At 53.8% G+C, this 15,605-nt stretch overlaps 5 protein-coding genes across 5 annotated transcripts; 3 read left to right on the forward strand and 2 right to left on the reverse strand.

Moving 5' to 3' along the window:
• Window positions 1-1,129: 1,129 nt before the first annotated feature.
• On the forward strand, window positions 1,130-2,291 carry CGGC5_v011599 (uncharacterized protein; the record flags this gene model as incomplete). The annotated part of the gene is made up of 3 exons (XM_032032513.1): window positions 1,130-1,302; window positions 1,446-1,950; window positions 2,031-2,291. The coding sequence occupies 3 exons, from the start codon at window positions 1,130-1,132 to the stop codon at window positions 2,289-2,291; spliced, it is 939 nt and encodes a 312-aa protein (XP_031888166.1).
• Window positions 2,292-3,125: 834 nt separating this feature from the next.
• Window positions 3,126-4,335, forward strand: CGGC5_v011600 (uncharacterized protein; the record flags this gene model as incomplete). The annotated part of the gene is made up of 4 exons (XM_032032511.1): window positions 3,126-3,415; window positions 3,468-3,671; window positions 3,721-4,143; window positions 4,206-4,335. The coding sequence occupies 4 exons, from the start codon at window positions 3,126-3,128 to the stop codon at window positions 4,333-4,335; spliced, it is 1,047 nt and encodes a 348-aa protein (XP_031887970.1).
• A 620-nt stretch (window positions 4,336-4,955) lies between these two features.
• apdF-0 (Aspyridones efflux protein apdF) lies at window positions 4,956-6,479 on the forward strand (the record flags this gene model as incomplete). Its single annotated transcript, XM_032032510.1, has 4 exons — window positions 4,956-5,142; window positions 5,204-5,237; window positions 5,290-5,872; window positions 5,922-6,479. 4 exons carry the CDS (start codon window positions 4,956-4,958, stop codon window positions 6,477-6,479), a joined length of 1,362 nt encoding a protein of 453 aa, XP_031887969.1.
• Window positions 6,480-6,656: 177 nt separating this feature from the next.
• Window positions 6,657-8,028, reverse strand: alp1-0 (Alkaline protease 1; the record flags this gene model as incomplete). Its single annotated transcript, XM_032032509.1, has 3 exons — window positions 6,657-7,132; window positions 7,203-7,647; window positions 7,708-8,028. The coding sequence occupies 3 exons, from the start codon at window positions 8,026-8,028 to the stop codon at window positions 6,657-6,659; spliced, it is 1,242 nt and encodes a 413-aa protein (XP_031887978.1).
• Window positions 8,029-8,676: 648 nt separating this feature from the next.
• Window positions 8,677-12,084, reverse strand: ENA5-0 (Sodium transport ATPase 5; the record flags this gene model as incomplete). Its single annotated transcript, XM_032032508.1, has 4 exons — window positions 8,677-9,726; window positions 9,780-11,460; window positions 11,514-11,779; window positions 11,830-12,084. The coding sequence occupies 4 exons, from the start codon at window positions 12,082-12,084 to the stop codon at window positions 8,677-8,679; spliced, it is 3,252 nt and encodes a 1,083-aa protein (XP_031887977.1).
• Window positions 12,085-15,605: the final 3,521 nt, after the last annotated feature.

Here is a 15,605-nt window from a genome sequence, read left to right on the forward strand (position 1 = left end):
TGGAAGTTCCGCGCCTATCAACTATCAGTTCTGGAATAGATGCGAGTGGCTTCTGGAAAAAGGGCCTCGCTGATATCAACGACATGTGTGAAATGCATCGAAGATGGCTACCCAGCGCGGCGAAGGATCTATTGCAATGAGGAATCGGCCCACAGCCCTTAGCTTTCCAGTTTACAGGGCGTTTGAGTTTCAAATTTAATACTAAGATAGATTTCAGCCGATTATTTCGAGATGTTTGAAGGCTTCTCTGGGCGGTCCGCTAGTTGAGGAAGCCTGAAGACAGGGTTTTGAAAACGTTGGGTGAGTTGGACTCGATAGCGGCGCAGTGAGCCTCAGCCATCGAGATCCAGATAAGACTGATACGCTTGGAATATGAGGCCTGCTGGCCACCGAACGCAAAGGCTGTCTTACGATCTAACCCTGGCAGCGTGGCAGCCCAAGTTACAGTCGAAGGCGAATCATGCGCACTTGGCTCGGGACCCGACTCCTTAGAACCACAACGTTATTTCAACATCATGGGACCCTGTCAGGCAGTCACTTTCACAACTGGTGTTTTCCGAGTAATAATTGACTGCTGCCTGCATTTTTGAAGTCGCTACCGATTCAACTGGTCGTTTGAGGGGCGCAGCTTTGCGCCCGCCCCACGAGTGAAGCGGGCCGTGTGCGGGTGACCAACCGCATAGGGCGATGACATTTCTTTCGCGCATTTTCTTTGGCGATTACAGGCTTTATGTCATCGACTTTGCCTTGGCTAAGTGCCCTGAAGCCGTGTATGCTACCCAACTCAGTCTAGCCTGGTCCATCTCTACGGGGCTAAAGCCCACGAAGACAGGGGCTAATGCGGCACAGCAGTCGCCCGGCCAGGGTGAGAGACCGGCTCGAACCGGCAGCACATTGGTCCATGGCTGGATGGTAAATCGCCAAGATCGTGGGCTCACATGTCTGGTTTTGATTTGGGGTAATACTTAAGCTTGTTGTCGACCCGATCGTCTATGACTTTATTGCTCCATCATAATTTGAGACCATCTCGGCAGCAACCCAAAGTTTGACTAGGTCTTCATCGCGACATCATAATCCCTTAATTTTTAATATACCACGAGATAATTCGAATCGGGCGAGAAGATTCAAGATGGATTGGCAACCCTACATAACAGGATACATAGTCCGAAGTGTACTATCGGGACTAGTCATCCTCCCGGCCTTGGGGGTCTCTGCTCTTGCTCTTCGTAAGCTCGGTGCCAAGCATGACCCCACGCGCCGATGGGTCGACTTCACCAAAGCAGCCTTAGGACTCTGGAGCATGTGAGTGTCTTCTCTTCATTTTCTAGTGTGCAGTGTTCGATCTTGCGGGCTGCATGTTATACAAGCTTGCAGGGCATCTGCTCGAACACGCATGGCGCAACCTCCCTCGGTCGATAAGTTGCTGACTTTGTCGATTTTCAAAGATCCCAGCTTCTCATTCTCGTCTGCTGGATTATGTTCGCAGTCGAGTACTCTCAGCGGCAAAACGGCAGGGGTTATTTTGGCCCAGATGATGCTACTCCCTACATTTATATTGTTGGCTCGCTGCTTGGCACACTGAGCCAAGTCGCCCTTCTTCTTGCCTTTTTCTTCCTCGCCCACGCCCTGGCTCAGCTCCGTGGCGGTGCCACGACCGATGACTCCAGGACCTTCTCCGTTGGCAGAAAGCTAGTATCTGGCGGGTCAGCTCTGATTGCTCTCGTGGAGGTAGCAGTCTTCTGCTGCTATATCGCCTCTCAGATCATGTTCAGGGTTCTACCAGGGAGGGATCGCTACGTGCGAGGAGATTGGGACAGCGCGATTAGGTTGTCATTGGCTTCTGAGTATATGTCAGCTAGCATTAGCTGCATGTTTCTGATCGCTGCCGTCGGCATGGCGACCTATGCTTTCCAGGCACAGAAAAAGGCCAGGGGTAGCCCTGTTCAGAAGGTGAGAGGCTTTCTGTTGAAACGAACGACGGGATGGTTTGCAGATGAACTCTTTTTACTAACTTATTCAATCTTCGTTAGGCTGCCATCCTTTTGCTCATCGCAGTATCCCTTTGGCTCGTTGCAAGAATTTGGGCCTTCATCACCACCGTTATGTCTTTGGCGATGGTTTGGTGGGGCTCGCCTTATGTTGGAATCATCGATACTATCCTCGCCATCTGGACTACGTTCGCGGCTCTGATGCTTCTCTACATTTTGGCTTCCAACAACGCATACGGGTTGTCAAGGCTACATTACCAGGAGGAAGAAGATGACCAGCGTTTTGGAGACGAGCGAACATAGACCACATCTCAAGGAAATCTGTCAACGATCTTGGGTGTGAAACCTTTTCCCGGCTCTCATCTAGCCTAATCGTAGTCTTTGTTGTTTTTCAGAGGGTCAACCTGTGGGAATCTGTTCCTGGGAAATATTCATAATAGTGCAGACCAAGTATATCTGAGTAGAATGCGACTGATTCCCCCGATACCGGAAGCATCGGTCATGATGGCCGCTTTACGCCGCTTCCTACTGTGTGTGAATGGCCGTGAGACCACTTTCAAATGCGCTCAGTTGACAGAGGGGTCATCTTGCATGCGCGGAAATCCATGCATTCGGTTACCAGGGTTCTGCGTCCAGATGTGGTGTTAAGCGCTTCCGTCCCGGGATTGCAGCAAGATCGATGTACGATGGGGATAGGCCCCGCTAGCACACGACGTTGTTCTTCTTTCCAATGCTCATCCCGCTTATTCACCCCGCATGGGATCACATCAGTCTCCAAATACTTTATGCCGGCCTCTTTGCCCCGGATGGGGGATCGACAAGGCGCTTCTTGCCTACCCACAACTCCCGAACCGAACCGAACCGACTACCCGGCCCGGCCCAGACCTTCCCCGAACGGGGCTCGGCACCACGAACACTTACTTTCGGAGGCTTACGTATGGCCACGAGGGCCGACATGAGACCTTCATAGCGGCAATGAAATGAAGCTGGAGGCTTATAATAGACGTCTTCCTCGCTGCGAAGTGTAAGACTCAAACTGCCGATCCTCAGACCTGTCCGACGTTGTCATCACAACCCCATTCTCGGGTTCCTGGAGCCTTGCCCAACCGTAGGACCTATTACTTTCACTTCACAAACATGGCCACGGAGACGCAGACAGTGACCGACACGGAGGTCAAGCGGACCTTCGCCACTCAATTCGAGACCAAAGATCTTGTCACATTTGACACAGACAAGCAATATGGAGATTGGCGCGACGAGTTTCACAAGAACGGCTGTGTAATCATCAAGAACGTCATCAGCCCGGAACGAGCTCAGTACTATTGCGATAAGCAGATTGAGTGGCTGAAGAAATTTGATCTTGGTTTTGACGACAAGGACCCTTCGACATGGACTGCTGATCATCTCCCTGTGAGCTTCAAGGGAGGGTGAGTGTTAACATCACAAAAGCCTAACTCGTGATACTGACTTCATAAATAGTATGTACTCCGCATACGGCGCGTCCCACGAGAAGATGGCGTGGGAAGCCCGCATGGAGCCCAAGATCATCGAAGTCTTTGAGAAGCTTTGGGAAACCAATGAGCTGATCACTTCTTTCGATGGCATGAACATCTCCATGCCGAACCGCAAAGACATAACCTGGAGCCCTTGGCCGCATTGCGATCAGAACCCTGAGAGGAAAGGGTGAGTTGAGCCAATCTTATACCCTAATGACGTCTCTCACACATATCAGAATGCAAGCCGTTCAGGGCCTCCTCAACTTCGCCCCCAACGGTCCCAAAGATGGTGGGCTCATGCTCATGAGAGGGTCCGCCAAGCTTTTTGACGAGTTCTTCGCGCACAAGCGCGAGTCCGCCGACCACGAAGACGCCCCGCCCCCCGAGATCAAGTTCATGGACCTCTTCCTCTTCAGTGAGAAGGACGTCAAGTGGTTCGAGAGCAAGGGCTGCGAGCTGTTCAAGGTTAACATGGAACCCGGCGACTTCGTCCTCTGGGACTCGCGCACGATGCACTACGCCCGCTTCCCGGAGGGCGACCAGATCAGACACGTGCAGTACATCTGCATGACCCCGCGCAAGTTCGCGACGGACGAGGCCCTCGAGGCGAAGAATTTTTGTTTCGAGAACTGGTATGGGACCACGCATTGGCCTCATTGGTGAGTTCTTTCCTCGATTTTTCGGTTGAGCTTCCGATCGTGCATGAGCTAACAGCCGGTAGCAATATCCGCCCTTCACAGGACAAGCCAAAGAGGAATGGCGAGGTTTGCCCAAAGTACCGGTCGGAGCCGTTTGAGAAGCCTGAGATCACGGATAAGTTACTGAAGCTTGCCGGTGTCAAGCCATACTGATCGATACACCGCTTGTTATTCGTAGCATAGCAAAGAAATGATATTATTTGTCACAAAACATTCCCATCATTAGTTGTATTTCCGCTTCTTTTGACGGCATGAATGACGGATGCCCCTGTAATTGGTGGATCGACCTGCCCCGGATCCGGCTCCGGCCCGACTTCCGTTGAGACCTAGTCGGCCGATTACCCCCCGATGCCCGCTGCATTCATGCCAGTAGAGCTTCCACAAACACGCTGAGCTAGACCGCCACCGTAAATGGCATTTTTAAGGAATCCCATTAATAATTGAAACAATCGGTCAGGAGTCATGACTCTGGAATAATTGGACCGCAGTGCCTTTTCCGACCCCAAAACAGTAACTTCCGGCGAACCCGTTTTTTCCCGCCCCAAATTAGGCCGAAGTCGGGAAATCGGAAAATGAATATAAGACCTTGATGCGGGGAACCCCTTCAACAATGAGAGATGCCCGCAGTCTGGACCCCGGTCAGGTTGCAGCTGCAAACTTTTAGCGTTCCCGTGGACTGTGATCGTGGGAAATAAAGTTTGGTGTTGAGAAACCATTTGAGTTGAGCCTCACGCACACCAACTGCTGCACCTGTGTCTGTCCGTTCGCGCATCATGCAGGAAAAGTCGCATTCAGAAAGCACACCCAGTGCCGCGTCCGCGGTTCCGGGTGAAGTTCCTGTTCAAATCGGGCCAGATGCAACCACAGTTCCCTCACATAGAACACTAAGCCGGGTTGCGTCCCGGCCGAGTGCTATTGTTGATGTACCGCCAGATGGAGGACTCAGGGCGTGGATGGTTGGTAAGTCACAGCCACCACCGGGTATGATTTCCCGGCTGCAACCAAGCTGACAAAGTAACAGTATTGAGCACTCATCTTGTCGTGATGAACACATGGTAAGATTTATCCGAAAATTTGCTGCAAACTCAGGCTCACTCATGATACAAGGGGCGTGGCCAACTCTTTCGGCGTCTTCCAACCATACTTCACAACTCTATTCGATCGTTCACCATCCGATGTATCATGGATTGGTTCCTTCGAGGTTTTTCTGCTGTTCTTTGTCGGCACCTTCACCGGCCGCTGGACTGATATGGGTTTCTTCCGGCCCCTCTTCATCGTTGGCTTCTTTCTGGTTGTGCTCGGTATGGTTGCCGCCTCGTTCTGCACCACATACTGGCAGTTCTTTCTCGCGCAGGGAATCTGTCTTGGCCTCGGTAACGGATGTCTCTTCTGCCCGACCATGGCGGTCACGTCGACGTATTTCGCCAAGCGCCGCTCACTTGCATTCGGTATCACCGCGGCGGGGGCAACGGTAGGCGGACTGGCATTCCCGAGCATGGTTCGACAGCTCCTGCCCCAGATTGGGCTCGGTTGGACGATGAGAACCATAGCCTTGATTCAGCTGGTCACTCTAGCCATCGCCGGGCTTCTCATCAAGACCAGGATACCTCCTCGTCAGGCCGCACCTCTGGTCGAGTGGGCCGCCTTCAAAGAGTCCGAGTACAGCTTCTACGCCGTCGGAGCTTTCATGGTAAGACGTACGGCTTCCTTCTCATCAACTCAAGCTGATAACTCGACAGTGTTTCTGGGGAATTTACTTCGCCTTCCACTACCTCGCCGCCTTCTCCCGCGACATCATGGGCCTCTCCTTCACCGACTCCCTGGACCTACTGCTAGTCCTCAACGGCGTCGGTGCCTTTGGCAGAATCATACCGAGCCAGATCGGCGACATGGTTGGCACCATCAACATCTTTGCCCCAATGGCCTTCATGACCGGTACCATCATGTACTTCTGGATGGGCGTTGCTAGCCTCACAGGGTTGTACGTGTGGGCAGTCTTTTATGGCTTCGCCGTCGGCGGCGTGCAGGCGCTGTTTCCGGCGGTGCTGAGCAGCTTGACCGCGGACCCTCAAAAGCAAGGCACGCGGATGGGCATGGTCTTCACCATCGTTAGTTTCGCAAGCTTGACAGGATCCCCAATCGCCGGTGCGATCATCGACGCGCAGGGGGGGAAGTACTCTGGCGCCCAAGGGTTTGCGGGAACATGCCTCCTTCTCGGCATGACGTGCGTTCTCGCGGCTAGGGTATGCAAGACGAGGAAGATGGGCGTTGGCGCAATTGCATGGGTGAAGGTATGAGCTGGTCAGGTGGGCGAATAATGGCGAGTCTCACATCCAGAAGCAGACGGTTGCAGACCTCTCTGTGACGATAGAATCAAATTGACTGTCCAGAGCATTGTGACTAACAAGCACTAAATTGCATCGTCTTGCCAGCTGCGTGTAAAGCGCACAGTACCCCAACAACCCACTGTTCAATCACTGCCCGGCTCCGTTGAATGCAATCCTGTTCGGTGTAGTACGCTCCATGCCCTTGATCTTGTTCTTGGTAGACATGGCCACGATGCGACGTTTCAGATCCTCAGGTGAGCTCATTGTGATATTATTGGCACTCTCCTTCCCGATGAGATACATGGCGAGGCCGGCGACATGAGGAGAGGCGAATGATGTTCCGGTCTGTCGCATTGTTGCGCCCTTAAGCCCAGTGGTCATCACGTTTTCTGCGGGAGCGCTGACGTCGACTTCCGGGCCATAGTTTGAATGACGCCACCATCCCCAGTTCTCAGTAATGCCGCCGACGGTGATTGCATACGGGAGGCCGGCGGGCACTTCCTTTCTGGCGTCCTGGTTGTCGTTACCGGCGCAAACGACCACGTGGACGCCTTGCTCAACGGCGGTCTTCACAAGACGGCTGATAGCCATGGCATGCTGCTTATTACCTTTCACCTCAGCCGCTGAGAACTCCCGTTAGATTCTGAATCTGCACATAAGAAGCCACGCTGTGGCAGGGTGAGAAAGTCTTACACATAGACATGTTGATCACCGCGCGCCCCCGTCGCTCTGGAGTTTCCGTTGCGTTCTTGACCGCCCATTCGAGGGCTCTTAACACGTCACTCATCTTGCCTCCCGTACCGCCGAAAGGCTGTACGGAAACAAGCTTGCCCTTCTTGGCAACGCCGTACGTCTTGCTGCCGATGATGCCGGCCACTGTGGTGCCGTGGAAGTGGCTCACTTTGTGGCCGTGCGCGCTATATCCGTGCTCTGCGCGGCCTTCGAACTCGGGGTTATTGATGTCGATGCCGTTGTCGATCACGTACGCGTACGTGCCCTCTCCGGCAGACTCGTGGTATAAGTATTGCGTTTTTCTGCTCTGTCCGCGGTTCGCCATGCTGTGCAGAGCCCAACCGGCCCTCGCCTGCGTCTTGACTGTCGCAATGGAGACGATACTGTCCTCTTCGACGTATGCCACCTAGCACGACTTATTAGTTCAAAGGGAAGTTCTGCTTATGTGAAATTCGGGGTTTCCAACGTCAGGGTTGTTCCTCAGCTCTTCAACGGTCGCTTCATCGTAGTGGCCGATGTAAGCGTGGAAGTCGTCGCCAACGTCCAGCCTGTCCTCGAAGCCGGTAGTGTCCCGGCGATTGAGACTGCGCGTGTGCATCGTGTCCACCCAGCCCAAATGGGATTTGATACCCGCCTCCGAGATGTTGGTCGAGAAAGTGACGATATACCGGTCCTTGACGTCGATCGGCTCATCGACCCCGGCCATGTCGAACCCAAACATGGCATTCGCGGGACTGAGAGAGGCTAGAGCGACCAAGAAGGCCGAAATCTTGCGGTGGTTCATCATTGTTCTCAATGGGATCTCGAAAGCCTTCAAGTCGAGGAAGGAGGGAGATGCAACCAGTATCTGGAGGTTGAGGAAATTAGGTAGGCTTGATTGATCGTAGATCTTCTTTCATGTTGAAGACGATCTTGGCCCTATAACTTTATTATATCTTGAGACAGAAGAACAAGCAATAATTGTGCTGCAACTGTGGCATCTCAACGGAGAACCAAAAATAACGGCGTGGCGCCATCGTTTATCGTTCAAGCATATCGCCTTTCTAAGTTCCAATTATTAGAGCTCATCTGAGTTCTCAACAGCCAAAAAGAACCAATATAGGCTGAAAGGATTCATGTTCATGACGCTTTGCTTATCATAAATGGCCCCCAATATATTGAAGTAGCTGCGAAGTCTATCTTGCCTCGTACACTCAATTCGGAATGAAGGTTTCAACGCCGAAGCATTAGCCACACAAAATGATGTTACCCACAGTCTTACTCCACCCTCTCGCATGAGTCTCTGAACATCGTCTCGGCATCACTGAAGCGGGTTTCATCGCTGGGAAATCATGTGCGGAGGAAATACTCTCTGATATCATATTGCGTGCTACAACCATTGGCCAATCAACATCTCGAGCCAACTCTAAACCTCCGTCAAGGCTCTCTCAGCCCCCTAAACCTTCTCCAAGCCTTCCTTCTCCGCATAGTGGTCATCATCACCAATCTCAGTCCTGTTGTCGTCGGAAGAGCTACCGAGGTACTCCCCAAACACCCTCTGCTCAATGTCCATGTCCTTCCAGGCGACGCCGTGAGCCTTCTTGTTCTTCTGGCGGAAGTAAACCCTCTTGCCCCACTTCCAGGCCTCAACGCCAGCGAAGAAGAGTCCCGCCGCGATGAAGACGATGGCCCACTCCCACGAAATTCCCTTGTGCTTGAAGACGACGGTGTTGATAACAGGTATGTACAACAGGGGGAAGAGGGTGACGAAGCCGAGCATGATTGCCCAGAAGAGGAAGCGGTTGCGCCAGACGTCGTACATCCACTGGGTGAAATACTTCTTCGAACCGGGCTGCATGCGGAAGAAGGAGCGGCGCATGTCAACCATCTCCCAGGCGAGGAACAGGGCGAACCAGGTCAGGCAAGCAAAGGTCGTTGCTCTGGCGCGGAAGACCACGTCACAAGACTCGCTGTACGTCTCGTTACACCCTTCACCCAGCTGGCCTCCACCAAATCCGTGGACAACCAAGACGAAGCTGCACAGACAAAGTGCGGCAATCCACAAGCCATAGACCACCATGTCGACGAGGAACTCCATGGTGAAAATACCCGTCTTGAGTGACTGAGGAGGGCGGCGCATGATGTCGGGTACAGCGCGTTCGAAGCCAAGTCCCATGTCGGGCATGCCCGAGGTAGCCATAATGATCCAGACGATTTCGACGGGGGCGAGAGGGAAGACGGAGAGGCCTCGGGCATCCTTGAATGCAAGACCGACGAGGAGCGTACCGGCCTGGGCGATGTTCTCGGCCAGGACGTGGAGGACGAACTTTTGAATGTTATCGAAGATGCGGCGGCCTTCTTCGATGGCAGAGACGATGGAGGCAAAGTTATCATCGGTGAGGACGATGTCGGAAGCGTCTTTGGCTACGTCGGACCCGGATTGTCCCATGGCGATGCCGACGTCGGCGCGACGCAGGGAAGGGGAGTCGTTCACACCGTCACCGGTCTGCGGTTCGTTAGCTAGCTGGAAAACACCTGAACTCGGAGGCAGGGACTTACCATGGCGCAGAACTTCTTGCGACGATGAAGAGCCTCAATCATGCGGACTTTGGTGCTGGGAGCGCAACGTGCGATGACGAGGGGAAGTACTGGAAGCTTGTCGACGTCGTCATCACTGAGAGCGTCGAATTCGGAGGCGGTCATGACCATCGCGTCGGCAACGTTCCTTGCTACACGCTCCATACGGGACGGCAGGATTCCAACTTCGATAGCGATAGCCTTGGCAGTCTCGGGGTGGTCACCGGTGAGCATGTGAACCGAGATACCAGCTTCGTGACACTGGCGAACGGCCGGGGCGGACTCGGGACGGGGAGGGTCGTACAGGCCGATCAAACCACGGAAGACCAAGTCGCATTCCACGGAAGAGCGCTCGACCTCGTCGCCCTTGTTCGGCTTTCCGTCATACGGCTTGCTGGCAAGAGCAAGCACGCGGAGACCGAGACTAGCAAGAGCTTCCATGTTGCGGAGGATCTCCTCGCGGAATTCGGCAGTCATGTCCACGAGTTCGCCAGAGTCCTGAGGGGTGTACTTGGTGCAGGTCTGGATAACGCGCTCGACGGCACCCTTGGTGTAGGCAAAGTATTCCCCAGTGGTGTTGTGCTTCATGATTACGGACATGCGCTTCACGTCGGAGTCGAAGGGAAGCTCGGCAATCTCGCTCCACTCGGAGCTGTCGCCAGTGGTGAGGCGCAAACGGTTCCAGTCGAAACGCGAGGCAAACACCTGAATGGCAATCTCGGTAGGGTCACCGCGGGCATGCCATTGATCGTCCTTCTTGCTGATTGTGGCCAAGTTGGCGAGAGAAGCGACGTGGAGGAAGGCAGCCAGGCCAGAATTGCTGTTCTGCAACAGCTGCTGCGTCTCGAGGATAGTACCGCATGCATCGCCTCCCTTCTTGAAGTCCAAGTGTCTGGGGGAACGTTCGTCGAAGCGAATGTCACCAACAGTGGGGTCCGTAGGCGTCGACGAGTTCTCGACGGTGTAGGTTCCCATCCCAGGGAGCCACGCACCACGAGCCAACATCTTGCCTTGGGTGAGGGTGCCGGTTTTGTCGGAGCAAATGTCCGTCACGGCGCCGAGAGCTTCGAGAGATTTGAGATTGCGTACGATGACGTTGCGCTTAACCATGCGCTTCGTGCCGGCGGCCATTGTGATCGTGAGCACGACCACCAAACTAGCCGGAATCATGGACAGACCTGTGGCGACGGCGTAGATGATGACCTCCTGCTTCGCCTCGAACTTGTTCGCGCCCAAGACAATGATAGCACAGACGATAGCGATACCAAAGAGGAGCATGGCCAACTTGGACAGCTTCTTCTGAAGAGGTGTGCCTACGTTGACGCCCAAGAATCGGCCGACGGCATCAGTCAAGGTCAGAGTGTACGCCTCGAGGTATCGGTGGGGACCAGCGTGGCCATCAGGCTTTCGCTTGACCTCGCGAACCTTGGAATCCTTCTTGCGTAAAGCAGACGCGATGGCGCCGATCTCGGTGTAGACGCCGGTAGCGAAGACGATTCCCTTGGCGCGGCCCTTGGTGACGTTCGACGAGCTGTACGCGACGTTGAGGCGATCGCCAGGACCGGTGTTGTCGGGGAAGGTGGCATCCTCATTCTTGCGAACGGGGAGGGATTCGCCAGTCAACAGAGCCTCGTCGGTCTCAAAGTTGACGGCTTCGATGAGCCTAACGGCCTACTTAGTCGCTTCCAGAAAACGAAGGGAGATGGAACATCTAACCTGACATCGGCGGGGATGGTATCGCCGGTCTTGATCTCGACGAGATCACCGGGCACGATTTCACCAGAAGGAACGACCATGGACTCGCCGTCGCGAACAATGTTCGCAGTTGGGGAGCTCAGAGAACGGAGGGAGTCCATAGTCTTCTCGGCGGAATATTCCTGAAAGAAGCCGACGATAACGTTGAGGAGGATGACGAAGGTGATGACACCGCCCTCGATCCAGGACTTGATGCCGAAACTAACGGCCATGGCGAGGATGAGGACCTTTGGCAAGCGTTAGACATGCTATTAGCCACGTGTCTGCGATGACTTACTATGGTCATGGCATTGGCGATCTGCGCAATGATAATCTTGATGGGCTGGACGCCCTCGGCTTCACCGAGATCATTGCCGCCGAATTCCTCGAGGCGGGCCTTGGCATCGGCGGCAGAAAGACCGTCCTGAGCGTTGGCGCGAAGTTCCTCGGCGACCTGCTGGAAGGACAAGGCGTGGGCGGGATGGGAGAGGGGTTTGTTTGACTGCCCAGAGACATGACTCTCATCGGGCTTGGCTGCCTTTGAACTGCCCATGGTGAGCGAAAGGCAGGCCTTGAAGGGGTGACAAAATGGATGTGGTCGTATGACCTGAGCAAGAGGATTCGAAGACGGGGAAGACGACGAAGGGCTTTAAAGAGACGACTGGCAACTGCGATGTGGCAGGTCAGTTGTCAGAGGGGAATGGGTGGAAGATGTATGACACGGTGACGATACGACGTCAGAGAAGACTCAGCAGGGGCTTGTCAGTGTAGCAACGCAGAGGCAAGTGGTGAGCTTCGGGGTCATCGAATTGGGGATGGTTTGACGGGAAGACAACTTGGGAAGGAAAGCAGGACCACGACTGCTTTTGAGTTGAGGTGCGTGGGACCGCAACAGCTGGCCAAGACAATTAAGCCACCGACGAATTCACCGACAGGACGCCGATAAGAGAAGACGCAGATGCGGATGCGAGACGCAAGGCAAGATGCTCCTCCACCACGACGACAACCCAAGAACCGGTGGGAACATGGTTGCGACTGCTTGTCTTGTCGAGTGCAGGCTGCAAGCTGGAGGCATTGGGGCAAATTCTGACGGCGGTGATGTTCTAAGTGGCTGCGGCGAAGAAGGAGGATCCATCGAGCAAGCATTAGAAGCATCTTGGCCCTCTTGGCTCGGCTTGGCGGAAGCACGGAGGACGGTGCCGACTGTCGATGACGGAGGCGGGCGGATTGTGATTCGCGTTGATTAACGCCTTGGCTGTTTCTTTGGGTTGTAATAGTAATGTGTAGCTTATCGGTTCTCTATGTTTCTCCATGTTTTGGAGAAGCTTGCGGAACGGCAGTTGGAGCGGTGATACCCTGAGGTGTTCTATTCGTAGCTATTCGTTCATGGGTGAGAGACTGCGAGTGTGAGAGAGGTAAGACGGATGATGTCAATTGCCAAGACGAGAATTTGGAAGCGACGGCGGCGGAAGCTAGCTAGCACCTCTGTTGTCTCTGAAGTGAGGCAGGCGGAATGTTACAGCCCCAAAGTGACACGGCAAACAGCTTTAGTTGGTGTACTTGCTGCCGGTTGCCGTCGTCGTCGGGGGAGGAGAGGAGAGGAGAGGAGCCCGACAGGCGGGGGAAGGGTCCCGTCGGGGTGGGAGGAGTGAGGTGACGTTCAGCGGGCGCACGCTGCCCGGGCAGTCAGTACAGCACCTCGCGGCGGGTAGTTTCGGTGTGACTGGCAGCGACGGCATCCAGACTCGCAGTCGGCGAGTCCGCCGAAGCCTTGGCGGAGACAATGGAACCTCGCCGCTGGTGGGGGTTCGTCGGGTGCACTGCCACCCGCTCCATGCCACCACCGCGGTGCTGCTCAACTGCTGCAGCGGTGGCCCGACGATGGACGCTGGACGCTGGGGTGGATTCCGGGGGAGCATCCAGCCCTGCAGAAGTTCTTGGCCGCCCAAACATGTGCTCCGACCGCTGATGGTAACTGGCTACTTGCCCCCGGTTTCTTCCCCAGAGGTGCCACAATGATTCCCAATAACCTCTTGGCCATCCATGGATGACGACGCTAGCCGACGTTGAGTGGCATTATCACTGTGCTTGCTTTGAGCGACTTCTCCGCGGCCGGAGACCGCCGCCAAGAACGAACATCACACTTTGGGTCCCGTTCCATTGCAAGCGGATAGACACGTCCACTGCTTTGGAATCTGTCAATTAAGCTTTTCCACGAAAGGGCCTGGTCGCGTGACCTGTTTCCCCTCTTAAGTGCCGGCCGCAATCAGAACTGCGCTCTACCGCAAACAACAGTCAACAGGCATCACTTGTTTAGCGATGAGAATTGAAGATATATACTTTATGCATGTATACTGAAGAAGCAAACGAAAGAATTGGAATAAGACAGCTACTCTGTTGGGGAACGTGTTGAATAATGTGCTTGGCCAGGTACACTACGAGGGAGATATGGAGATGACGCCCAGACGTTTTTTGTCCCAATCCCAATCGTCCGCAAACAAGCTTCTGGGAGGAGCAACAAGCCCCCTTTGCCCAGCAATGTGTCAATAAGCACGGTTCTGACGCCTAATGATAATTCAGAAAAGACTCACGATGAGCTAGATACCTATTATTTTCAATTAGTTACCCTCTTCAGTAAGCTCACATGGAGAGAATGACGCTAATCTACACTCTCGCGGTCAAAGGGATATCCAAATATGAATATCTAAAAGGTAAGTAAGTGTACTCTCTGGTCATTGCGTAGGCCTCATAGGAAGAGTCGTGAACAGAAAGTTCAATCGCCATTGAGCACTGACATATCCTTCTTCAAAAACTGAAGAAAGAAAAGGCGGTCCAGGGCGACTCACCTACGCACGGAACCTGGCGAGGATGACACCGCAGCTTCCACTACACCTCCGGCTATCTACACATGAACATGTGGTCTAAGCTGGACGGAGGAAAAGGCAAACACTCTGTCAGTCCCGGCACAACATAAGGGACTGCTTTCACAGCTCGCCGGGGCATCAGAATTCAACATGCTGAGCCTACCTCACGTATCCGCTGGAATTGATCGTAGATCTTTGCTGTCATTGCCACGATGATCGAGATTCTCGACTGCTGATATATCAATTTGTGAGAAATCACATGTCCTTCCCAATGCCATAGTTGAAGCTAACGATAGTCAAAATTCCATTTTGATCGTAGATATGCTCTAGGAGAATATTAAAACTTCCCGACGGAAAACTGACTCGCTGGAAGCTAAACCGCCCCTGGGATCAACTCTAATGTAGAAGGAGCCGCAACATGGCTGAAAAGGGAAGGAACAAGTTTTTCTTCACGATATCGATCCGTGATCACTTGCAGGTGGTAAACTGCTGTATTGCGTGCCTTTGTAACCCAAAAGTTAAAGAAAGACGAGGGGACCAAACGATCACTGGCGAATTACGAGGCTCGGAAAGTTCCACGAGCTCCGCTAGCTATGAGCGTACGCCAAATAACAGATGGTATGGATACGGCGTATTGCATCGCCGGCAAGTTGTGGCAATCCAGCCAAGTCACACTAATAGATGCCGACTCTTTCTCCAGAGTATGCACATTGGTGAGATTACGAGCCCCCCCAGTACGGCGTTTCATAGCAGGGGAGGGAGCAGCAAAGCATTTCGCTCAGTGCTTCTCACTCGCAACAAGTAATCTGGTCGGCCAGTAGAGTGAGAAAGATTGGAAGGTATTGCCGAGCTTAAGCAGTGCACTTAACCTGCATTTCATAGGATATGATTCCCATTGAGCTCAAACCAAGACACACCGGAGCGTGTTCCGACGACGAGAAAACGAGAAGCTCCATCCTTGCCAGGCTGACTGAGGCATGAGTGATCCTGAGGGGTTGTTCAAGTCAGTGCGTAAGCTCCTGAGCCCCATGACAGCTGGCACGGCCATATTGGGTCCCCGAGACATGGGACGAAGAGGGACAATTCTCCCGGTTCTTCCGCTACGGCTAACCAACACGAGGGGGATGCAGGTCGGTGTCGGAAAATTATTCGCTATCGCAATCGTCCAGATCGCAATTTGTTCCGCTCTCGGTTTGGTCATCTTCTTGCC

Source organism: Colletotrichum fructicola (assembly GCF_000319635.2).
Source record: "Colletotrichum fructicola Nara gc5 chromosome Unknown KSG_Nara_v1_contig06, whole genome shotgun sequence".
Taxonomy (NCBI): Eukaryota; Fungi; Ascomycota; class Sordariomycetes; order Glomerellales; family Glomerellaceae; genus Colletotrichum; species Colletotrichum fructicola.